Consider the following 27,606-nt stretch of genomic DNA (forward strand, 5'->3'; position numbering starts at 1 on the left):
AAGCTAGATTTGTAGCTCGTGGTTTTTCTCAAAAGGAAGGCATAGATTATGAAGAAACATTTGCTCCTGTTGCTAGATATACTTCTATTAGAATTATTATAGCCATTGCTGGAGCTAAGGGTTGGAAGTTACATTAGATGGATGTAAAGACTGCCTTCCTTAATGGTGTCATTGAGGAAGAAGTCTATATTGAGCAACCAGAAGGATATGAGACTCATAATAGAGAATCACATGTATGCAGATTAAAGAAAGCTCTTTACGGCCTCAAGCAAGCTTCTCGAGCTTGGTATGAAAGAATTGATAAGTACTTGGTTAGTTTAGGGTTTTGTAAGAATGATGCTGATCCTAACATTTACTTTAAAGTATTTAATGGTGAAATGCTAATTTTGGTTTTATATGTGGATGATTTATTTTTAACTGGTGAAGATAGTCTCATCATTAGGTGTAAGAAAGCATTAGCTACTGAATTTGAAATGAAGGATCTAGGTCTAATGCATTACTTTTTAGGGTTAGAAGTGTGGCAAAGACCTAATGAAATTATTCTAAGTCAAGGAAAATATATTGTTGATATTTTGAAGAGATTTGTAATGTTGGATTGCAAACCTATGATTACTCCTTTGGAAACTAACTTTTAGAAATTGAGTTTATGTGTAGCTAACTCTGATTTTGCAGATCCTTCTGAGTACAGATGGTTGATTGGATCATTGATGTATTTAGTTAACACTAGACCAGACATTTGTTATGCAGTGAGTGCACTCAGCCAGTTTATGAACAAGCCAAAGCATGTTCACCTTGTTGCAGCCAAACATATTCTGAGATACTTGCGTGGAACTGTTGGCTATGGGCTAAAATATCCAATCAACACTTCCGTTACCTTGGAAGGCTACTCAGATTGTGATTGGGCAGGAAGTGTTACCGATAGGAAGAGCACTTCAGGTATCTGTTTCAGGTTGGGTTCTGTTGTGATTTCTTGGGCCAGCAGGAAACGGTCCTCTGTAGCCTTGAGTACTGCAAAATCTGAGTATATTGTATCGAGAGAAGCAGTGTGGTTTCGAAAGCTTCTTGCTGGGTTGTTTGGACAACCTTGGGAACCCACAATTATTCATTGTGATAACCAAAGTTGTATTAAAATGTCTGCTAATCCTGTGTTTCATGACAGATCAAAACATGTGGAAACTCACTATCACTATGCTCGTGATATGGTACAAAGAGGTGCCTTACAACTGAAATATGTCAACACTGATGAGCAGGTTGCAGACATTCTCACTAAGCCCCTTGCTCGTGTGAAGTTTGAATACTTCAGAGATAGGCTTGGAGTTGTGGAGAATCCAACTATGACTGAGAGGGAGTCTCAGTCTCAGTGATGCATTAAGTTGCATCTTCCACCCTCTGCGGGCAATGCAAGGTGACAGTATTTCCTTTTCTAGGAGAAGGTTGAGGTGAAAGACCTCTTCCACCCTCTGCAGGCAATGCAAGGTGGATCCATCCTCTGCGGGCAATGCAAGATGAAAAGTTTTGTTGTTTTCTTGCAGGTTACTTTTTCATCCTCTGCGGGCAATGTAAGATGAAGAAGTCCATGATGCATGATTACACTATTTGCTAGAATCCTTCCTAGCTAAGAGGGAGTGTTGAAAACCGATAGCTAGATCAGATTACATGAGCAAATAAATATAAACAAATGTATCTACATTGGGCTGGGCCCAAAATTGTTTATTGTAACTTGTAGATAGGGTAGGCCCAATTTGGGCGGTAAAATCAAATATGTATTTGAGCGATCATTTATGTAATTGGGCTGGGCCCAAACTCATGTAGCTTGTGGTAAAGGCAATCAAGCAATAATGTCTTAATAGGTCAAGACCTATTTGAGCGATATACATAATATTATTATTAAATTAATAAGGCAGGCCGACTTGAGACTTGACACCACAAGTCAAGTATATAAGCAAGTCATTTGCATGGCATAATCAATCATATCATGCGAATTACATCAACTAAGTCGGCGAACTTGTAGTGAGCTTCAAGTCAGCGAAATTGTTATCTCAAGCTTATTGAAGGTCAACGCTCATCTCTCTCCATTGGCTGGTCTGATCTGCAAGTTGTCAAGTCTGCAATAGTCATCTTAAGTCTGAGACAGACTTCTGGAAGGGCAGCGATTATCTCCATGCAAGCGAATTCCTTCCACAGATCTGTACATCACATCTCCAAGACAACAAGGCAGAATTGATACATCTCGGTCAAGCGAATTCACTGAAGATTGTTTTAGCAGCAAACTGATCTGATGTTGGAGATAAGTTTCATGTCTTGTAATTGCCTTCATATTTGACATAATATAATTGGATTTTAAGGCTGGGTTTTTCTCCTCCAAGAGGGAGGTTTTCTCAGGGTATTGCTGTGTTGTGTTTATGAGCATTGTGTTTTCATTACATTTTCAGTTTACATTGAATTTTGTTATATCTGATTAGTAAAATTAACATGTACTTGTTCTCTAACTTCAGAATAGTAGTATCACAGATACTTGTTTTATGTGTAGGATGTTTACATTTTTTCCCTAAACCCAATTGACTACAAATACACCTGATTGGACCCAGAAATCAGTCTTGCTGGACCATAAATGGGTCTTAAGGGACAAAAACTGATCACAGAGGACCCAAAAATTCATGCTAACAAATCTACAACATCCCTACTGGTGCTTATCCTCAATCAGCATAGCATCTTCACTTCTTGACAGCATGACACTCTATGAAAAATTCAAAATGTATAGACACTATTTTCCTTGTATCAAATTATTTAAGATGCTATTAAGGAGATTTGAGTCTCAAATGTGACGCAGGCGGTAAATGGCACATAGAAATTGGGCTCCAAAAAATGTCATTTGATTAGACTATTATTACCTATGCTCAGTTGCTCTGCATGTACGAGGAGCTAGAGTATTTATTGCAGAGTCACTGCTATTCTGTTACTTATTACACAGAATAAGGGAGGAGTTATGTACCTCAAAAGTGGGCCAAACATATGGTGTAAATAATTGCTTACAACTTATATTAAGAACGCCTACATCCAATTGGGATACATATGTCAATGAGGTGAGTTGTATCATATATGACATTAAGGAGGCTGGTGGGGATGGATCGTTAAATGGATCAAAATTCTGATATACATAATTGTCAGTAACTGCAATCGAAAAACCTGCTATTTGAAAGGACCTACATCCAATTGGGATGCATATGTTAAGGAGGTGAGCTACATCATTTCTTATGTTGAGGAGGCTAGTGGGGATGATTATTTGGTTTTAATATATGTGGAGGTTGTTGAGAATTGAGATGGCGCTTGAAATATTGGAATACAATGCTGACCTTGATGTAGCTATGTGTACTCTTGCACTTGACAGAAAACATGGGCGTGGTGGCCAAACTGTAGAGAATTGAGAACCTAGGTCTTTTCTATTTTATTTATTCTAGGGCCATATCATTTATGATTTTTCCATTAGGAGTCATGTTATCTTTTTTTATCATTTGAACACTCATATCTCAATGAAAAATATGTCATTTAGTGTACCAGTTGGTTCATTGCTTTATGTATGGTTGATATTATTTCATCCTTGGGCTTTATCAATTATGATTTTTCCATTAGGAAACATCTATCATTAATGATTTTGCCATTGGAATCATCAATCGTGCTGTTCTTATGATTGTGGGTTTTTTTATATTGTTACCATACCCACAATTTTCTGCTTAATGTTAAGAAATATATACAGGAAATGCTTTTATCTGTTCATTGGTAGTTCTTTGTCAGTAATAATGCTTATTCTTTGGTTTAAGTTAAATTGCTTATTCCTTTTCAGTAAGGTACAAGTAGGGTATTTGTTTTAATTGGTTATTACATCTTTTGACACTGTGTATTCCTTTTGCAGATTTGGAATTGCACACAAGCAGAAGGTACTACAGCTTGTTGTAGTACATTGTCTCTTTAGGTGAAGTTCATAGCAACCATGTGATACCTTGTCATGGTCTATAACAATATTAAAAGTTCTGATAATACAAAATTGTCAGAACATAAATACTTCATTTCTCTTGATATTATAATATGTTTTGTTAAACAATTTCATTTTCTGGTCATGATCCCTGATAAGGTGTGATTTTAGTGCTAAGAAGAAAATAGTACCTTACATGCTAAATTCTTCTAAATTATGTGAAACTTTTATATTACACATTAGAGTATAAGGAGATTTTTATAAATTGCAAATGTACAAAATTACACCATGTAAGGAGAAATACAACCCAAAAACTACTGGGAATGCTGGATTAAAAAACATAAAAATGCAAGAGAAAAACTATATACACTTAATATTTTTCAATGCTTGTTGAAATTAAGGAGATCTTCTTGAATGTACATTTCTAAGTTGATGTTATCAACCCCACATTTCCTGACTGTGAACTGTCCATAAATCCCATGGAATCCAAAGTAGCTATGTGAGGGTCTGCTACCTTTTTAAACTTTCTTTCAAAACATGCATTTCAAATTTAATGTGACCAATCAGAATAATAGTGGAAGTCTCGAGTATATCCAAAATCTATTTGTTGAATGAGTTAAATCTGCCCCAACACCTTCTAGTTGCAGCCTCACCTCTTTTGACATCTCTCTGGTGAGAATGTGTACATTATTTCTTACCCCATGGGATAGGATGAAAGTTTAAACAATGGCTAAATGGAACCACTATTGACTTGACTCTCAAGTACCCATTGGATTGTAGTTAAATATGTTTTGAATCTTTGATGGAACCAGGATGGTCAGGAATTTAGAAGCACAACTTAGATAGTGCATCTTTTCATGTAATCAGCATTGATGTAAAGAGCACCTTTTAGATTCATATCAGTAGTCTCCAAGCTTTATAAAAATTTAGCTGTTGAGCGATTGAATAAAATAAGGCTTTATCAAAATTGTTCTCAATATTGGGTAATCATAATTTATCACTAGTTGGTGGCCCACCATTCTTCTAATTTTTGTGTATAAAGTAATTGCAAAACTTTGGTCTTGCATGGTAGAATTTCGTTGTCTTTGCTAGGGCAACCCAAAGGATATGAATTTAATGAAAGGGCGCTATGAGATGACAATATCTGAGTTTAAGATTTGTTTCAAAGTATTGTCAAACACTCCTGTATGCTATTTCTTCTTATGAGTTTTATTGTTTGTACTTTGTAGCATATGTAAAGCTAGCCAAATTGTGATTCCTTTTGTTTGGGTATCATAAAATTATGTGAGAAATTTTCTATGGGCAGGCTAGAATATCATATGCATGTCCTAAGGATTTTATTTTACTGTGAATGGATTTGTGCTCATGATGGTGATGAAGTTTGAAAATGTGACCTTGATTCATTTTATTCAATTAATGCTTCATATGTCAAGAAAATGCTTTGGTAGGGTCTAGGAATACACATAGCACAACTTGCAAATTACGAGATTGTTTGTGGCCCAAGTATACGGAAACCCTGGGAATCTCTTATATCCTGCTTATATGATACAGGGACTAGTTTCGAATTGCCATTTCTTTCAATAACTGCTCCCGTTGATGGTGGCTATTCTTTCTACACATTGGCAAGCTCCTTGTTGATTATAATGTGATTGGATTAAATGGGTAAATGATTGAATAAGTGAATAATGAAGAAATAAGTTTGGCTTGTTAAGGCATCCCTTTGCTTAGAACCATATTCAGATCCATTCGACTTTGTTTACCCAGTAGCAGACAAAGAGGCAGTTGAGGAACTTGGGGCATTGTTAAAAACAAATCTATCCCTTCTCATTCTTCTTGTGTCTTTTTGGAGGAGAAGTTCATTTTGGTAGCAATCGTCGTGCGTAGTGGAAACCGAAAAACCTCCCAATTCTAGTTTACTGAGCTCTGCATTTCATACTCATTTATCAATGCATTTTTCTTTTGGCATTTCGGCTTAGAGATTAAATGATCTCAAGTTACTGCATTTATTAGGTGGTTGACATTATAGGAAAGTGTCGTGTTAATGATAGGGCTACCATATACTCAATGAATTACAACTTTTATGGTCTAATTTGCCCTAAAATTACAATTGCAACAAATCAGGGTTAGGGTTACATCTTACCAAGTAAGTATCTCTTTAATAATGTGATCTTGGATTTGAATCCTGCATTCATAGCATAAGCAACATATGTATATTTAGATTCAATCATTAGGGTTAGACAAACCACTTTATATTCATATACTATCAATAATACTGTACAAGCATATTAGGGTTTTGAGGAAGAGACATGATGGGTCTGCCTGAAGCCATTTCTACACTAAGCCCAAGAGTGGATGTCTACCACAGCCGTCTTGCTTGCTTAGCGTCTTGTAGCTACTTTCTCCATCAATGTCTCATCTCCTTAAAGACAAGTGCCATCTTGCGGAGTTGGGCAGAGGTCATAAATGGGTTCCTTGGCTCTTCTATGTAAGTGCCCTCTGGTCCTAGGAGGCATTATGGTCAACTCTAGGACAGCCTACTTAATTAGCCCTCTTATACCCCTTTTGCTTACACCCTGTGTCCTCCCTACAAGACGGATTTCAGAAAATCAGGCATATCTTTCTATCATGTACACATATTTTATCATTATCTATTGTGCACAGGCAGCATTGATATACATATGACAATCAAAACATTTATTAGATTCTACATACACTTAAACATTATTAATTATGTGAGCAAAATGTAAATACGTATACCACAATTGATTTGGCAGATATGTTATTGGTACCACAGAAATAATGGTCTGATTCTTATTTGAGTGCTTCGATTTGATCTTCCTTAATGATTCAGTGCTGTCGTTTTCCTATGATGATTTGATCTGCTCAATAACTTTGATCTGCTAGACTGATTTTCTGATGCTGATGATTTTTGTGCCCTCCTTGCATCGCAGGCTTCTCCCATTTATATCTTATTGCCCCCTTGAGGAGGCGATTTTTGTGAGGAGTTATGCCTCTTTGCTAATTAATTATTTGTTCCTTTTTTGATTGCACCTTTGCATTACAACTTAATCGCTGATTATTCAACTTCCTTAACAACTTAATTAACAATGTTTGCTGATGCCATTCATCGCTACCTTAAAGTACTTTCTATTTATGTCTTATGCAATTTTATTCTTTAACTCTATTTGTCCTTATGTTTGTTTATATGTATCATTTAACAAACAAATTACTTATCGATCAAGTGTCTTTTATTTATTCTTGTTTTTCTCATTGCTTGAAGATGGGGAGGATTTTGTTAGTAGGTAGGGAAATGACACTCTGACGTACATAAAAAGCATAGGAATCTCTTACTCCAAACTTTAAATAGAATGAAGAATAGTTTTGAAATGCATTTTTCTTTGAGTTACAATCCCCTTTGGGAGTCCCTTCTCTTGATCCATAATGGCAAGCTCCTTGTTGAAGATATTTAATCTTTTGGTGTCTTCAATTATGAAGGGAATTAGGATTGTTCAAAACATAGTTTTAACACCCATGGACTCGCCACAGACTCACCACGGACTCGCGAGTCCATGGGAGCCATGAGTTGACTCGGCAAGGACTCGCGAGGCGAGTCCATATGAAAGACTCGCGAGTCTTTTGCAAGGACTCGCACAAGTCTTTTTATTGGACTCGTGAGTCTTTCATATGGACTTGCGTAGCCCAGAAAACACGCCACTCAAGCAATAAAACTTAATTTTTTTTTTCCCCTCATTTGGCATTTTTGCTTGGTTATAACAGGTTTGTAGGGTTTGAAGGAGGAGAAGAAAGAAGATAATATCAGAAAAAATGAGCTATATTAGGAGATATACAAAGAGGAAGATGTAGTCTTGTCTTTAGTTTGTTCATTGTTGTTTTTCACTTTTGGAGTTGGACATATCATTATATGTAATTTTGTAAACATTTATAAACTTATGCTGCTATTTACATTTTAGAGTTGAAACTATGAGTATGAATGATGAAATTTCAAATATTGCGTGTTTGTAGATCATATGACATGTGTAATGTTTCAATTATGGCTCTTATGTTCTCTAAATGCATTAATTTCTTTATGTTTTTTTTTGTAAAACTACAGTTTTTTTTTTGTCGAGTCCTTGCCGAGTCTTTCACGAGTCCAAGTCTGAGTCCAAATTTTTGGTTTGCCGAGTCCGAGTTTTAAAACTTTGGTTCAAAAGGGTTCTTGTAGGGTGGACAATTTGATCCCTGCTGCAAAAGCTAATAACCAAGGTAAAAGAGACAATTAGGCCTTCACTTTGTGGTTTTTGAAATTGTTATTGAATCAACTTACTTGAGGAAGATTGGAGATGGGAATTTTTAAAGACCATTTTGATACTAGCTTGGGGAATCTTTCTAGTGGTTGTTCCGTGCACTTAATGTTGAAGACAAGTTCAATGGTCATTGATGCATTGAAATGTTCTTGATTAACTTCAAATTCTAGTGATTGGGTGCTTAACCTCTAGCAGTTGTTAAGATCAGTGATGTGCCCTCTAGCAATTGTTAAGATCAGTGATGTGCCTTAGGGAGACCACTGACTACAACTAGATTGACATCGAACCTACTATAGAAAGAGCATTGACTATTGCTGGATGGGAGAACACTTGATGAATGGCAACATGGATATGTTACCAACTACAACTTCCTGACTACAACTAGATGGTAAGTGCATAATTCGATGGGAGAGAACTTGATTGGCTATGACTACATTGATAACAGCTAGACCTCTAGGAGGGAATTCTACTACTTGATAGTATATGGATGAGAAGGGGAGGCCATTCATTTAATGTCTGAAGATCAATTAGACTATAGGGTCTACTGGTTGAGCACTCGATATAACACAAGTTATGTGCTTGACAGAATTGGAATCCATATGTTGAGTGCTCTTGTTGACCTATAGGGCCTTTATTTGCTTGACCAAATGGAGAAGAATTTGCTTTCTTGGAGGTTGAATCCTAAGGGTCAAGGGCTTTTTGAGTCCTACCGAAGAATTAAAATGCGTTAGAATGATTAGCATTTGGGGTTTAGAGCTCTCGAGCCACACAAAGCTACTCATGTGGAGTCACTTGTTCCACATGATCTTATTGGTTGTTGTTGATATAGAGGTGCTAAGTGGTTAGCTGTTCCTATTAGAATATCGGACTCATTTCAAGTCCCAGCTTGTTGAGTAGTGCCCTCTAGTTATCTATGTGCATACTCGATCTAAGAGCCCTCTTGCTACCCAATACCCATCTGTGAGTTGTGTTATTATTTTTAAACCCTAGCCTACATGCCACTTGCTGCCTTCTTTGCACTTAAAAGCATAGGGCCTCTGCACACAGAAATAGATTTTCTTAATGTTTATTCACTCTAGCGATAGCATCCTTGCACACAAAAGCACAAGTGTCCCACACTGAAAATAACTTAGCAAGATTAGCTCTTGATAGCTTCTTGGAGATAGCATCTTGAGATAGCTTCTGTATCACTTAGCTTCTTTTGTTTGCACAAGAAATGGAATAAGTTACTAACAAGATTAGCTCTTGATATCTTCTGCAGCTCCTTGGATAATAACATATTTAGGAATTAGTTTCTTTGAGATAGCTTTTCAGAGAAGGGGAGAGAATGGCTCAACAAGATTATCTCCCAAGATTAGCTCTTGATACCTTCTCACACTCAGAAGCATTGGAGACAGCTTCACATAAAAGGAGATGATATTCCTTCTCCATTACAAGATATTTTCATATGGATACAATAGCAGAGAGGACTGCACTGTTGATTATGTTATAAAATGAGGTTGAGAGGATGGATTAACAAGATTATCTCCCAAGATTAGCTCTTGATAGCTTCTCAAACTCAAAAGCATTGGATAAAGCTTCACATAAGAGTAGATGATATTCTTTCTCCATTGCAAGATATTTTTATATGGATACAATAGTCGAGAGGACTGCACTGTTGATTATATCCTAAAATGAGGTTGCCCTGGAAATATGAAAATCTTTTAAAAAATCTATTTTCTGTTGAACTCACTTGAAATCTGGCTAATTTGAGGGTTATTTTTGATGGTTATTCATTTTTTTTTTACGGAAAATACTGAAGAGTTGAAAATCAGTCCCAAATATATAAATTTGTCTATGTTGGATTATAATCCTATCAGTTGATCATGGAAGTGCCCAGTGTACATTTGATAAAGTTCAACAAAAAGACACCATGCTTTGGTCACAACAAACTAAAAGAAGCTCAATAATCATGGCAACAAACTTCTTGTACCTACGTTAGTCCTTAAGGCACTCTCTTTCCTGGTCTTGCTAGATAAGCCTATTGATTGTGGCATTCATAGCCTTGGTTTGTTTGATTGCTAAGTGCATGTCTTAGGCCATGAATTTCAGGAGGTCTCTGCCTTAGTTTCTAAACTTTCAAGTTTCAAGTTGGCAATAGTGCTTGAACCACACATACTAGACAAGTTACAACAATCATGATGGGAAGTGTGAAACCTGATTCTCAAGCTTAAAGGAGATGATAAACATGATCAAGATTCTCTTCCATCTGTTGGGTTTTTTCTGCAAGTGCCTAGTTGGTGATGCAGCACTTTCCTACACCCAAGTTAATTGAAACTAGGAATGGATGTGGTTGCAGAACCTAGAATGTTTACAGAAACAAAACACCTCAAGTCTTAGGAAAATGGAGACAAAATGTATAAGAATATTGAAATATACAATTTGATATTAATAAAGGAAGCTTCTTGGGTTTTTTTTCATGTAATCTATAAGGTAAGTTTAGGCTACTATGCAGTTTGATCAACACATCTAATACACATCCTTTGAGTCCAAGACATTTGTTAACTTTAACACTAAACAGTTGACATCTGAAGTGCCAATGGAAAATGTAACTAACTGTTCATCTCATAATTGTTTGGCATAATCCTTGTATGCAACGCAATTAAGGATTTTTTATTCCTCATTTTTAGTTCAGGGGTCATTAAATACCCTATGCTAATTCCATCTTGCATTGTTTTGCAGACATCCCATTAACTCTCTAATGCCTTTGTTTTTACTCAAATGCATCTTCTCCTAAAGTAAAGCAAGAAAATTTAGAATGATCCACCATTTTTATTATATATCATTGGAGAATATGTCTTACTTATTCTCTAGTCCTTTTGGTGTACTGCATTGTTTCTCTACAAGTCCAGCCATTAGTTCTGGTACCAATTTATATATCATCTTTATTGATTTTCTGTATTTAAAGAAGTGTAAGCATTTTAAGAAAAGATTCAATTTCCATTGTTTTCATCAAAATGCTTGTGATAGTTTCTTAATCATTTCCCAGAATTTGCATTATCTAAAGTGTTTCCTGGTGCTGAAACAAGTGTTCCCTTGGAATTTCTGGTAGTATGGCTGTCGAGATTTCCTATCATGAACAGGTCCTGGTCTTGTACACGAGGCTTTATTCTTATCATTACTCCTTTTGGCTATTTTTTTTTTTTTGTGTGGCGGTTGTTACACCGTTTTGGCATATATACCGGCACAAATATGGTAATCTGTTTTATTGATGCATTCACTGGAAGCCTTGGGACCTAAGCATTTAGGCTTTTATGGTGTCCTTTTGATCCTAGTGCCTTGTGAATATGTCAGGATTGTTCTCCCACACCACCATGCTCTTTTTGCTACAAACCTTTATATTTACTGTTTTAAGACTATTTGAAAGATTATTTTCAAAGGGCAAATATCCTTGAAATATGCTCATTTCTGGGATACTCTCTAGTTTCTAGTATAACTTGCAGGTTTATCCATGCAAGAGTCTAGACAGTTGTATTGTGCACTTCCTACTCAATTTTTCTCAATTAAAGTAGGCACCTTTTGAACTACAATTGTAAAGTCTGCAAGATGATATAGTTAATTTTATTGAAATTTTGATTTGATGTGCTTACCTAATATAGTCTTGTTAGCATGAGGTATTAAGATGCTAATGCCTGTGTTCACCAAAGTTTTTTGGTATTGTAATGGATACTAATTCTTTTATTTTTTATAGCAAATCAAATTGAAATTTCTGTTGGAACTAAATTGTGTGATCCTTACTTTCTGGCAGCAAATCATCGGGTGCATGCTTTCTTTGAATCAAAGCATTTTAACAATGGCATCTTACCAATTACTGGTGCATATCAGTCTCTGAGTCGACTGTCATCATATTGCAAACTGGTGGTAGTTACGTGAGTTCAAGACTCGGGTTACAAATCTTGTTTTTCAAGCTGCTTTGATGTTTAGTCTCTTTAGAGATAGTTGCTCCTATCAATCTGTTTTATAATAGGGCGTTTTTAATGTCTAAAATGGATTAAATGTATTTTTGTTCAGAGATAGATTTTTATTTTGGGATTTATTGTAGACCGATATATTTTAATGTTCTGATGATGTAATCTTTCTGGTTCAGATCACGACAGCATGTCATCAGAGAGCCTAGTCTAGAATGGATTGCAAAACATTTCAAAGGAATTTTTAGCGAGGTCCACTTTGGAAATCATTTTGCATTGGAAGGAATAGCTAGACCAAAATCCGAAATCTGCAAGTAAACTAGTGAAGCTTTCCTATGCTATACCTATGTTTTATTGTAGTATGTTTGCTTATTGATATTTGTTATTGTGCCATCCCGACAAATTCTAATTTAATGAAAATATCAGTTGCAGAAGGTGAGTTTATGTGAAATGCTGATGTATAATTTTACAAGTAACTGCATGTTACATGTTTTTTCTACATCATTTACATATTGAGAAACACTCTACTGAAACCATACCAGGTAGTAATCAGTAATCACAATGGTGGTCACAAAGAGTGCTTGAAAGATCAATTAAATATCGTTCTACACAAATTCTTTCTGATGCTTTTCTCATTCACACTAATAATATTTATATGAGTCCTAAATTATTCGGTGTTTCACTGATTTTTAAACAGCAAGAGCATTCTTTGATCTGCTTTACTGCATTTTTTGTTGCCCCCTTTACCATATAAGGACAACTCTATATGTATTATATATATTGTTGCAGTGGCAATGCAATAAGATATAAAAAACACGAAGGCTTTTTTGATGTTGACACTATTGAGCATCAGACAACATTTTAGAGTTGAAAAGATCCCAGCTGTGTCCTGAGGAGAGTTGTAATCTATTCTGACATTTAAGGGAATGAAATGGATTGATGGCTAGCAATAATTTAAGGATTGGAAATTTCATGGTCACCTGATTGAAATACTTCAAAGGAAAGAGGAATGATGTGCTGAGAGATTGGATGATGAGTGACAGGTTACTATAACAATGTTGTTTACTACCAAACACATTATTTCAATAATTGATAAGTTATATTGTACAACAATCTGCATCAAATAGAAAGAGAATGACCATAAGGTTTGACAAAATGAGGGTTAGCAATGGAACAAAGGAGGTGAAAGATGAATAGGCAAGATAGTTTATAGGAGGAAAAGATCCCTGATGGCCCCAGAAACTAATTGTTACAGTGCCTCTCAGTAGAAGGGATAAGAAAGGAGTCAATATCATAGTTGAAGCATTTCTCCTTGGCTTATCATGATTTCTTGGTTTTGTCTTTCTCAGCTTGATACCTCCTTGAAGTGGTTCTTCCTTAACAGGACTTTTTTGTATTTAGCTCTTTTTATTCAGGGTTAACTGTTTATTATGCTGACAGGCATAACTGACAGTGGGAGCAAGTGTGGAGTGTAATGGCATCAGTAGAAAGAAATCTCTTAAATTAATAATGCTGATATTTTAAATAAAAAATAAAACAGCTCAAACAATGAAGCAAGAAGAATAAAATACAAAGAGTGCAGAAAAATAAACAGTGAAAATAATTTTTAGTTTTGCTAAAATTTCCAAATCATTATATGGTTGTGTGCATGTTTTGATAATATTTACTTTCTGGCTATAAATTTTCACCTATTTTCATTTATCAAAATTATTGAGAAATAATATAGTTCTCAACTAGAAGTTAAAATCTATGTGTCCATATATGTAGTAAATAAAATAGTGCTTTAAATAAAAGACAATAAGTCTCAAGTAAATAAATGAGCCCTTAGCTAAGTAAAATAGCTCAATGTTGTACTTACCCATTTATGTATCTGTGGCTTAAGTAAAATATAATAGCTCTATATCTTACTTATCTATTTATGTGTCCATTTCTTAAGTAAATAATAATAACTTTATTCAATAAATAAAATAAATATAAATAAAATTTATGTATTCATGTATGTTTAGGAAATAAAATAGCTCTTAAATAAAATAAAATAACTCTTAAATAAATATAATAAAATAATTCTTAAATATATAAACTAGCTTAATGCCCTACTATCTTATTTATGTGTCCATGTCTAAAGTAAATAAATTAATCAAAAAATATTTTAAACGAGCTTAGATGTTTTAACTCTTAAGTACATTTATGTAAAAGATGCTGAGATATATCATTCTTGAGGTGCCTATTGTGCCTATTGAGCTTGATTTCTCTTAGCATCTTTTAGGCAGGATGTATTTTGCCTCAAGAATGATATATCTGTGTCTTTTAGACACATATTTTAAGATATCTATGTTAGTTATACACATCGCTATGTTTACATTCTTTATTTCTTTAGTGCATAGCACTGAAATTTTTGTAATATATGGTCCTTTTCCTTTAGTACTTCTCTGTTAGAACAAAAGTCTTTTCTGAGTTTGGAAACAAACTAGAAAAATTGTCTTGATACAGTAGTAAAGGCATTAAATTGAGAATTCAATTCTATGAGAAACTAAATATAGTATGGGAAGATTATGGTGTATTGCATGCACAAGTGGAACATTCCAAGTTTTTAAGGAAGCAATACATTCCACAGTAAAATCTTCTATTGTGAAGAATATACAAAAAGCTGAAGTAGGTAGTGATCCAGTAATTCGCATTACTATTAAGCATCAATAATTATATGATATTGAGCAGTAACTGTCAGAAGACAAATAGATGTCATTGTATCAAATGTTGAATAATGAAACCACAAGTTCATTTGTTATATCGACAAGTACATGCATGGATTAAGTTGTCTTGAGAGGTGCTACTTGGGGTTTTCTTATTTAACTGTCATGCAGTTGAATGGCCTAGTTGAGATTGCCTACCTAATGATAGATTAATATTTAAGAGGTTTGATAAGATTTTCTGGTTTAAACTGTGTTAAATGTTTTTGAATCGACATTTTAGATCATAACATGTGATCCCTCATCAGGATAATAGATGAATTATAAACCACCCTCCAAAACTAAATCATGATGATGGTTGGTCTCTGAGCCTCTCTTGGAAACCCTTGCTCATCTCAGGAACCTAGCCACCTCTCCCTACCATCGATCTTTTCCTCTCCTGTCTGCTTTATCTCTCGTCCTTCATGTCCTCTTTTTCGTCACTTTCTTCTCCGTTTAGTCTGTTCCTACTCCTTGACCTAGTCCTCCGGTCTTCTTTTGTTTAACCCTTTTTCTCTTTTCCTCTCCTTCTCTGTTCTCTTTTCGTGCACTCTTTAATACATGTATTGTTATGCAAATGACAATAAATATGTAGGTTGGTATATGTTTTTGTTATTCTTGAGGTTTCTTTAGGTTTGTTTTTTGCCCTCTTCTCTTATCGTGTCTTCTCCTTCCTGTGGTTTTTTGTTATTTTTATTGTTGTGTTCATGTTTGTCCTTTCCTTTTTCTCGTTAGTTTTATCTTTTATGTTCATTTCTTTTCATTCTTGGTTCTCTTTACTTCGTTCCGAGAGTTTTTTGTTATTTCTCCTTCTTTGTCTTGTCTGTTCTTTTTGTTTTTTCCTTCATTTATTTTGTTTATTTTTTGGCTTGTTATTTCAATTTTCTTTACTTTTTCCATTTTGCTGTATTTCTTTGTCCGTACTTCTTTTCCCTTGTGTTTTTCCTTATATCTTGGGCTTTGACTTTGCATATTTGTTGTATTTTATTGCTCCTTTGGTTTTATTGTCGGCTATTTTCTCTTTGCTGCTGGCTGACCCTTCTTTTATTTTTTTATTTTTTTATTAAACCTTCTTTTGTTTGTACCTGCTAAATCTTGCAAATTTTCCAGCATAATTGATCGCTTATTCTGATGAGGAATCATATGGTATGATCTGAAACGTTAATTCAAAAATATTTAACACAGCTTAGTTTTGAAAATCATATAAAACAATTATGAACTGTGGAAAGATCTTATTCATAATTTAAGAGGTTTCATGAGTTAGGGTAATGTTCTCCTTAGTCGTAACATGGATACGTCTTTGTGAGTTGAGAGCTCTCCACCACCACTAGTGCTAGGCTTGATAGAAGAAATTGCTTTAGTGACAAATTATTTACATCCTTTATTGGTTTTATCATTTATGCCGATGTGATGCTATCAAGCATTTATATTTTCTTGTGATAGTATGGATACTTGCTGGCATACAGATAAATGGAAAAACATTAATTGCAGCAACTCTTTAGGAATTAGCTTTGGACTTTTTTGATGTTGCACAGTATTAGAGGTGAATTGGATTTCATATAGCTTCCACCCTAGATCTGCAGGAGACATTATAGATATAAGCATCCGAGTCTTGCTACATGTATGCAGTGTTTGAGCAGCTCCATATGATGGTCCATCTGCTTGAAACTGCACAGCTATATAAAGGTATTATCAAAGTTCCAAAACTTGTGACTAGAAAAACTTGGCAGACTCACTTCTGATTTGGACTCCATGACTCGGCAAATTAAAAAGTTAATTGAATTCATTCAGAAAACATAAATATTATGTAAATTACAGCTGGAAAACAAATTAAATGAGTGTGTAGACAAGATGGCATCAACATGTGAATGCAACATCTGAGAATATGATATGAATTACAAAATGATTGAAAATCCTCATCAAATATTCCAATTCTGTTCAAGTTATATTTATATTTCTCTCCTTGCCATATACATGCTACTGATGGTTGGGGTCCTGCTTCTCTTTGTCGTCGTGGTGCTGGCTCTGCCCTTGAACTACAAGGTAATGATTCCTCAGCTGCAACCTTATTCTCAGAAATTTAATCGAATCTTTAAATTTTCAAGAATGAGTACTGTTCATATTGAACTCAGGAGCAGAAGTTAAAAGACAGATACTGATGCTCTTTGGAGTTTGGGAATGAAATTTTTTAGGGTGGAAGGGTTCTGAGATGTGAAAGAAAATACAAAAGAATCATTGGGATGCTGTGAAACCACGATATATATGTCTAACCTTAAAAGCCTTAGTGCATTGTCAGCTCTGTCAGTAATGATATTTCTCTCTCTATTGCTGATACAGACAATGACGTGCTGCATGCAAGCAGTTGAGTTCTTTTGCTGACTCAAATCAGAATAGGATACTCTATTTGAGAATCAAAGTTTCTTCTTTAAATTTACTGGAAGGTAAATTGATGGGTGACCATGTACAGATTTTGGAGGACATCAAAACTCAGCTTGCAGGTATAGGTGGAAACATTGATAAACAGTTAAAATTCCTTGTATTTAATAATTTCATCGTCAAATAGAGGTGATCAAATGGGAATGCAGCATAACCCTCATATGATATCTTATATGTTTGAACTACTGTATAGTTATTATTAATATCCAATCTGATCTGATCGATTTCTTATCCTCCTCCCTTCAAATGAAACTCCTCTTTAAATATCTTCTAAGGAAGATCAATGGACACCTTCCTTACCCTTTCACCAAACAATGTGTCTTCTCAAGGTAATCGCTGCCTAAAACATAAATACTTTTTTTAATACAAATTGCTGCCTTAAGATCTGTCTTTTCTGTTTTTTTCCCCTTCCTTCTCTAAACCCAGGCGATTACCATTTTATATGTCTTTGGCTTGGGCGTCTAAACATAGGGGTCAGCTCAAATATTAATCCAATTTTATTCCTTCGCTTAAACATTTCTAGTTTTATATATGTCTTTGGCTTGGGCATCTAAACATAGGGGTCAGCTCAAATATTAATCCAATTTAATTCCTTCTCATAAACATTTCTAGTCGTCCCTTAAATGTTGCTTAAACCCTTATCCCAGTTGGCCACTGCTGATATTAATTTCTTTTTTTTGTAGCCAGGTTGGCCTCTTAGAGTAATCTGACAATAATTATTTCTCTCCCTGAGCTGGGTCTGCCTTAGACATATTTAGTTTGATTTAATCTATTTTGGTTTTGAGTTGGCCTTTTCAATGATTATTGAGTTTGTTATAAATAGCGGTTGCAATCAGGTTTAGGGGCATGACGGTCCACCCTTCTCAAAATTGCTTGTCCTCAAGCAATAGTTGAATGATCACGGAGTCTAATTCGTAACCCACCTTTCATTTTGCTACTCTGATATTAGCATAAGTTGTAGATTTGAATTAAGACCTAGATGTTTCATTATTCAATTTGAGTGTGAGTTACATAGATAAAATATCGTCAAAAAATTGTGTGAATTGCGATTTCTCGCAAGTCAAAACCGATGCCGATTAAATCGGTGAAAAAATCGCTTCAGAGTTTTTAAAAAAACTGGGCAGAGTTATTTTGAAATAAATAGGGCAAATTCGCGATTTAAAACATAAAAAATCGCCATTAAAAAAACGCAGCTCCTTTTAAACTAAAAACCTATTTTTTTTTATAGTCGTTTTTTCCTGATTCATAAGTGTTAGCGAGGACTTTTTCCGCCTTCCCAAGGTTCCACCTTTATGTGGGTTTTCATTAGTCTTTCCTGGAGCTGCGTCTTTTGTCTTCACTATCGCGTCAAAATATGGCAGCGGGCTTTTCGCGTTGAATGATCGATTCTGCAACATTTTGCGTCGAGCTATAGATTGGTAATTTCTGTCATAGCTTAAAACCATATGTGAAGCAGAAGTTTTTTTATTATTATTAATTTAGGAATTTATTATAGTTAAACTTTGATATTTTGATATTTAATATAATTATATTTAAAGTTAAATATTTCTTATTTATTAATATAATATTACATATGTTTAAAATATTATATGTAAGGTTTATGATTATTAATTAATAAATATGACAATATATATATATATATATATATTTAGAATTTGATATAATTTAAGGTGATTTTGTTTAATAAATATATAATATATGTTATGCATGTGATATTAAATTAATTTTTAATTTATACTAATTTTAAATGTTTTTTATGAACAAATTTTAATCTATTTATCAATGTTAAATCATTTTGATAATCTTGTGAATATTTTATCTATATTTTAAAAAATTAAATTTGTGTAAGATGAATTAATTTCGAATTTTTTTACCAAATTTTATACTCTCGATTTTCATATGAATTTAATTGTTGTCGAACTCAAACTCAAATTTTTGTGACTTAGCGGTAGATAACATGTTTTGATGCAACAACGTGTCTTGTTTATTTTTGTGGGAGAAAGGGCTTGCAGATAGATGTCGTAAGTAAAAATCACGGTTAAGGGACCCGATAGCCTTTGCCTTTGTCTTTGACAGGGCAAAGTGTGAGTCTAGTGTGATCAAAAGGGTAGAGCGGCAGAGCCCATCATGGAAGAATCAAATAAAGGCATCAGTTTGAACTTTGGATCATTGAGCCTTGAGTTATAGCGACCACAAGGAACTCACAAGTATCTTCAGTGTTATATATGTTTTATATATGATGGAAACCAGCAACATGTTATTATGTTCTATAAATTTAGTGTGATGTGTGTTTTTTAAGAATATTTAAAAAAATTATATATTTTCAAATGTTCAAAAAATTTGCTGATTTTTTCCCGATTTTTTGCCTAGTCCCAATTTTTAAAAAATTTTGGGCTAAAAGATTTATTGCCGATTAAGAGTTTTTCATCTTTGATCCCAACTAATGATTGGAAACTTGCAAGGTTTGTAATCTTAAGACAAGTTCTCTCTCATCAATTGTAAGTGTAAGAACCGTTTCAGTTGGTCCTATAGACAAATCAAGGGCAAACTCTACATAAATTGAGGAAAGGACTGGAAGCATGATGCACATCTAACCTTAAATGCAATATTCTTTCTTGAATAAATTCAAATCTCTTTTGGTTCACTCTTGTTATTCTCATATTCTAGATTAACCATAAATAGAAATCCCATGATGATAGAAATATGTTTACAGTAATCATAGATACTCATGGAGTAGACATATCACAATTCATTAGGTATGAATCAAACACGGGGCATACACTTGAAAACATGAAACATACACATGATTATATGCAGATGCAAAGTATACACGCAAATACACTTATGTTCAAGAATCTCGCATATTGTCTTGTCATTGTCATTTAGTTGTCATATTTTTGGACTGAGTAAATGTATCCATTCTCATTGATTAGAGTGCATAATCGATTTATTCTTACCCTGCAGGCTGGCAGGATCATGCTCAGATGCCACTTGTAATGTCCCTTTTTATTAAATACCCTTGTTTTGCTGCAAAATCAAATTTCCAAGGAAGTAGGAGATGGAATAGGGTTATGTACCAACTTAGATCACCCAAATTGAGTTCTTGCAAACATGTTAGATAATTATTGAAAACATAATTAGACAAATCATTGTTAGAAATAGTAAGCAAAACATAGCTCTCATTGCTAGGGTTTAAGAACATTAACTTGATTATAAGATAGACATAACTTAAGGATGGATCTCAACCATAGTGAGGCTACGATAAAGGGTATGTTAGGGTGCTTGAATGTTCCTCTACCCTAGGCCCAAGAGCGGATGTTCAATCCCTCTTGGCCTCAAGGGACCATTCGGTCACCAGCATGAGGTGGCGTACCTAGTGAGGATTCCCATAGCCATTCCCCTCACCATCCTTCCTTTAACTTCCCCTATGATCTGAATTCCTTAATTTCACGGCCAATCATGATAGGAAAGTCAAGACGACTACAGTAGGGTGTTCTGAGAATTCTTCCCTCCTAAGCCCAAGGGCAACACTCCTTGTGCTACCTTGGCCTCATGGGACCATTCGGTCGCCACCATTTGGTGTACTTAGAAGAGGACCTCATTGCTGTTTCCCTCCTTGTAACCCCTCATTGTCCCTATCATGGCTGATTAGAATAATTAAGCACAACATATAAAGAATCCTACATTATGGCATGTATTCTATCTATCTATCTATCTATCTATCTATTTATATATATATCAGTCATAAACAATAACATACTATTAGGCAGCAACGAGCAGATATAAATAATTATACTATGCTATGTATAAGGAACTCGTACAAAACCACAACATATGTTCGAACTTCTGTATACTTAATTTATTATCAATGTCCAATCTGATCTGATTGACTTCTTATGCTCCTCCCTTCAAATGAAACTCCTTAAATATCTTCCAAATAAGATGAATGGACACGTTCCTTATCCTTTCACCAAACACTGTGTCTTCTCAAGGTAATCGCTGCCTAAAACATAATTATTGTTTTTAATGCAAATCGCTGCCTTATTAGATCTGCCTTTTCTGTTTTTTTTCCTTCCTTCTCTAAACCTGGGTAATTACTATTTTATATGTCTTTGGCTTGGGCATCTAAACATAGGGGTGGGCTCAAATATTAATCCAATTTTATTCCTTCTTTTAAACATTTCTAGTCAGCCCTTAAATGTTGCTTAATCCCCTATTCCAGTCAGCCACTGCTGATATCTATTTCTTTTTTTCCTAGCCAGGTTGGCCTATTACAGTAATCCGACAATAATTATTTCTCTCCCTGGGATGGGTCGGCTTTAGACAGATTTAGTTTGATTTTATTTATTTTTGTTTTGAGTTGTCATTTTTAATAATAATTGAGTTTTTTATAAATAGCGGTTGCAATCAGGTATAGGGCATGGCAAGGATACTCATTTGTGTCTTGCATGTTGATGACATCATGATGATGGGGGGTCATCCATATATGATCAGAAATGTTAAATTGCATTTGATGGTTCTGATTGATTGAATTGAATTTTCATTTCTTAGTCCAAGTGTGCCTTAAATCTTCTTCATATTTCACGTGGAAATTTGAAAACCAGCCCCCTTATATTTTCAATCTGGAGCCAAGGTTAAAGCACAGTGCACTTTCCCTAAGGTTGATGTGGCCCTGTTTAGAAATTTGGTTGGCAGCCTTAGTTGACTAACATTTGTCTTGATATTACTTTGCCATTGGCGTAGTCTCTTGGTCGATGCAGGATACACACGAGAATGCCACTGGAAAGCAGCAAAATGAATTCTCCAGTATATGTGAGGTACTTTAGGGGGCTCACTTGCATTAATGGGCTATATTGGCTTTTCATTGGGCTGATGATGCGAACATGAGAAGTTGCTTGGGAGCTATATCACTCGATTTAGAAAATAAATGGATTTTGATCACTCCTCCTTTCACACAGGTTGAGTATTGTGGTGCAGTTTGTTCTGCCAAGATGTCTATATGGATTTGATAGTTTCTTTAAGAGTTTGGGTTCACCATGCAGATTGATCTATCTGTTGGTGTTACAATCAAGGTTCCATTGATATTGGTAGTAATGCAGTCCAGCACCAGTGAACTAAATACGTTAAGATCGATATGAACTACATTTGACAGCTCCTCCTTGATCAGGTCATTGATCCATGCTTATGCCTAACAGAAGATAACATTGTTGACATTGACAATTGACTTCTGGCTATTGTGGAGGCCAAGTTTTTTGCGTCTTCGGACTTTGTTGGGTGTGAAAGTAGTTATTTGGGGAGGAAGAGGTGGTGTGGGATAGCATATACTTCTTCCTTCCTTCCTTCCTTCCTCTTTTGTATAAGCTAATCTTGAGGAGCATGTTAGTGTACATAATATCTAGTACATACCAAGTTATATAAGCCTAACTTGGGTCACTCTCCAAGTAAAGGCAACTTAAGATTTGTCTTTATATTGCCCAAGATGAAGGATTTGATAGCACATGCTTCCTCCTCCTTCCCTTGGAAAGTTAATCGTAAGGGGTATGTTAGTGTACATAATACCTAGTACATACCAAGTATATAAGCTTAACTTGGGTCATTCTCAAGTTAAGGTAATTTAGGATCTTTTGTCTTTTTACAGCCCGAGATCAAGGATTCTAATTTCTGCTTATTGATAAGTTATTCAATGGTCACAATCAGCCTTCCATGGAAATTTACTTGATTGGCTACTTTTTCAACCTCTTCCCATCGATTTCTTTTAAATGAAGGCATGAGAATAAGGGTAGATATGTAGAGGAAGTTAATCTGTTAGAGACTTCTAAATGAGAAGCCCCTGTTTACTGTAATAATGGTAACTCTATACCTACTTTATGGTATCTTTTCTCCAGGGTAGCCAGATATTCCTTTGTCACTCCCTGGGCATGGCTATCCGGTCAGCCTTAAACCACACACACTAAGAACATATTTAGCCTAGAGAATGTCAGTCAACTGTGAGTGTTTAACACTCTTGAGCCTAGAAGTCAAAGCTTAGTATGTGTGATTTAAGCCGCCGTGCCTATCCCCATATCTGAAATGGATATGTATCCGATACAGCCTAGATACTGTACCCATGTGTGCCCAAAAAACCTTTGATTTTCCAAATGTGCCAGATACCATGTGATTTGAATTTTTTAAAATTTGTCATAAATCTTTCTAAATTTAATTTAAAAAAACTTCATTCATGCAATTTTAATTTTTTTTTTGGTATAAACAAAACCTACACCAAATGAGAAAGAAAAATGAAATGTTTTTCTATTTCAGCAACCCATTTTTTTGGGTTATCTTCCAATGTAACTCTACTATTTTTGCATATTGTAAATTGTTAATCAACTTATAATTATTTATGTAGCAATTTTGTGTCTATATTGCTTTGAAGTAATGAATATCTCCTCTAATAACTATGAAAATTGTGTTAAATATGTGCATCTGTTTTTTATGAATGTCGTATCCAGCTGTATCCATATTGGGGGTCTTAAAAAATGGCTGTATCCATATCCGATACCTTATCCGTGTCCATGCAACTTTGCTTTTCTCATGATGGATTTCTGTTGTGAGCTTGACCTCAAGGTGTTTTCGCTGTATTTTGTTTCTGTTTATTTTCATCTCTTGTATAAAGTTAATGCCGATGTCCTTATCCTTGACAGTTTCATTTTGAATACATCTGAATTTATTCTTTTTATATGCTGGAAAGAAATCTACATTCCATCCTTAAATAAGAATCACATTCCATCATTTTCTATTTGATTTTCATATCCTTAAATAAGAACCACATTCCATTAGTTTCTATTTTATTTTCTCTATGAAAAGAATTCCAACTTAATTGTGGTTTTAAACACAGGAATTGAAAACATGGTAATGATGGTTCTCTACAAACGAGAAATTCTCTTAATTTTCCATTCGTTTGTTAATTTTTTGATAAATTCCATTCCTTTGTTAATTTATCTTTGTAATAGATATTATTTAAAGCTCCTCTACTGGTTATGCCTGATTGTTTGCTTGGATAATAAATTTGTATTTTGCCTGAAGTTTATTTATTTTTGGATAGAATGATTAATTGAAATTGACAGGTCTCTGGGAGTGGAGTTACTTATAGACGACAATCCAAGATACGCTGTTGAGTGTGCCAAGGAAGGGATTGAAGTACTTTTATTTGATCTGGATTATAGTTATCCATGGAGTAAGACTCCAGAGGGTCCTTCGCATCCCCTGATTACAAGGGTTTGTAATTGGCAGGAAGTTGAGCGCAAGCTGATGTCTTTACGTGCCTTGCATTGTGAATTGAGTTAGATGAACTATTGAGCTGGCATCGGAAATAATTCTGGAGCAGCTCTTTCTGATTCAATAGGGGAATAGAAGAGTTAAATTGAGATCTGGTCATTTTGCAAAATAATTCAATCATGAACTGTTGTTATTCATACTTTTATGTAAGTAATATGTAAATCTATAACGTATGGAGACATGATAAAAAGACTAACAGGCAATTGGTTTTCTGTTGCAAATCTCTCATTCAATCATGATATTACTTGTTAAGCTCATTTATTGTCAATATGCTTAAATATTTACAACCTGAGTTGCTTTGTTGTAGATTAATATGGTTTGGATAGGGCTTTAACCTTGTTCATGGAATGTTTATGGTGCAAATATCAAATATTGCTTTTCTGACATTACAAGTGATCCAATATTGTTGGACCAAAAAGGTCTCATGAGAACTCTCAACTTCATCTTTGTAGAATAGTTTTGGTGGAAATATAAAAGCATCTCCAAAATTTTTTATGTTGATTTTGTAGAAAAATTCCTACTGATCTCTATACAGATGGCATAGGTATTCGTAATTGAGTGAACATGCTTATTGTAACTGTTAACATCTTTAGTGAAGAAAAAAGAATAAATTATTATAAACCTTGAGATGAAAATCCTTTTATTGTTATGTCGTTGTTTCAGACATCATCTCAATTAACCATCGGTATATTCCATCGAATAGAAGTTTGCTATCATTATAACATCTATATAAGCTATTATTGGTATGTTGTTTTAGATGAATGGATTTTGTTTACACCCCTTTTGAACAAGGCTATAGGTCAACTGTCCTAATATCTTGGCACGACTTTATCATTTCAAATAAGATTTTTATGATTGATCATCGGATTATTTTAATGGGTATGATAAAAATGTCCAAGGTCTTTATGGCTATCATAAATAAATAGTTGAGTTACTATTGAATTATTGGTTGAAAAGTTGTTCTCACTAGTCTTGTTTATGCTGCAAAATGTCATTAAGGTGTACATGGATTCTTGAATGCTATAAAACATGCATTTTTAGACTGTCAGTTTGTGATATTTAGACCATTGTTGTGAGGCATGGTTAGGCGTTAGGGGCAAACTACATTGCACTTGACCAACCTCTTAACATTGTGGAACTATTTTTCAAATTGCTTACAGAATTTCGTTTCTGATTTGTTAATTTGGCAATTTGTATTGTAGTTTGTAAAGTTTTCTTTGTATATGATGGCTTCAGAAACAAAGACTTGCATCAAACAAATTTTTGACCCAAAGGTAAATTCTGTAATCATGATCTATCAAAGTTAAAGGACTTTTGAATCTGACTATGAACATAAGGTAAGGCCTACTTTTTCTGCAACTTTGGTTTACCTTGTGCCTAGTTTATATTGATAACACTTATTCATTGTTATGATATGCACGTGTCTCTGATGGCTTAGTAGTATCACCGATATTATTATCTAATGAAATTATGACTCTTTCTAATGAACCAAAATATTTTGGTTTAGTCTATGCAATATGCGTATCGAAATTTTAGAGATATTTGGGAGGTCATAAAAAGTTAATACTTGTATTTTTATGCTATTTTTGAGTCCTTAGGTCAAGTGTATTTGGGTAAGGTACTCGTGGAAGCAAGTTTGAATAGTTACATATCCATTTAGAAGCTCTTGGGGAGAGCATGCATTTTTTTAGGCACGAGAAGTTGATGGGAGTAGTATGTCAATTCATTTGCTTCTAAATGATATTTCAAGTGGAGTAGATTAGGCATGAGAAGTTGATGGGAGTAGTATGTCGATCCATTTGTTTTAAATGATATATCAAGTGGAGTAGATACCATTTATATCTTGGGAAGGTGAACATGTGGGTTTACTTAGAAGGTTAAGGTGCATTATTGAGTTTTGTAAAAGGTTGCTTTTTGGGAATATGGAGTTTCCATGTGGTTCATTTCATTAGATGTTGGGGAGTGGCAAGCAATTCCTTTTAACCTTCTTGCTTTGACTTTGGAGGAGGTTAACTCATTCATTTTACATGGAAATGCTTTGAGTTTTTTACGTGAGAATGAGGGTTGAAAGCTTAGAGAGTTGATTGGAGAGTTTTAGATGGAAATGCATGAGTTTTTTACACGAGAATGAGGGTTGAAAGCCAAAAGAAGAGGATTCCTTCTCAACTTCAAGCCTGACTTTGATTTGAGAGTTTTTAGCTGGAAAACTTAAGATTTTTGTGTGGAGAAAGAGGCTTAAAAGTAGCAAGAAGAGGGTTCCTTCACAACTTCCACGATAACCTAGGAGGTAGGCTCCCTTTATTCCCATGTTTTAATTTTTAAGTGATGTATATGGATGTTTTTCTATTGAATTGAGCTTTGTGAATGTGGAAACAAGTGTTATTTTTGGTAAGAGATTGCTTATGAAGCTTCTCCTTGTATCTTGTGTTTGATTTTGGACTTCCATTTAGCTTTGCCCTCTATACAAATTCTTACGGCAAGCTAGCATGAAAGGGGTTGGGAGAGGTAGATCGGTTTCCATGGGAAGTATGGAGAATGTTGTATGACCAACCTCTCTTCTATTAGAGTATTAGGTGACTCTGCAACACCCCCAAGATCAATGAAAGACTAGAATAACTTCCACAAGAGAGAATGGCAAGAAAGATTGCTTCACAATGCAAGATTGACGATATTGCTAATGGACATAAGGTGGAAAAGTGATAGTTTGACGAGACCACTAAAGTTGGAAGTTCCCCCTGAGGTGGATAAGTGAGTGATATTGTGATAATACTACTGAAAGTGGAAATGGACATGAGAATGTACATAATGAACATTGTTTATAAAGGCAAGGTGAATATGGAGGATTAGACAAGATGTTGACAAGTGTGTTAATCCTATGCAAATGATAACCTATCACTCACATAAGGTCC

The 27,606-nt window shown here is 34.7% G+C and overlaps 1 protein-coding gene across 1 annotated transcript in view; it reads left to right on the forward strand.

Moving 5' to 3' along the window:
• Positions 1–24,954, forward strand: part of LOC131060117 (uncharacterized) — a 48,763-nt gene extending 23,809 nt beyond the window's left edge. Inside the window, exons 3-6 of the mRNA XM_057993222.2 lie at positions 3,911–3,935; positions 12,062–12,182; positions 12,401–12,535; positions 24,487–24,954. Of these exons, the coding sequence (XP_057849205.2) occupies positions 3,911–3,935; positions 12,062–12,182; positions 12,401–12,535; positions 24,487–24,706 (501 nt within the window). The 3' untranslated portion in view covers positions 24,707–24,954. The remainder of the gene's footprint in view (positions 1–3,910; positions 3,936–12,061; positions 12,183–12,400; positions 12,536–24,486) is intronic.
• The last annotated feature ends 2,652 nt before the right edge of the window (positions 24,955–27,606 follow it).

The sequence above is a fragment of the Cryptomeria japonica genome, chromosome 3 (genome assembly GCF_030272615.1).
Source record: "Cryptomeria japonica chromosome 3, Sugi_1.0, whole genome shotgun sequence".
Taxonomy (NCBI): domain Eukaryota; kingdom Viridiplantae; phylum Streptophyta; class Pinopsida; order Cupressales; family Cupressaceae; genus Cryptomeria; species Cryptomeria japonica.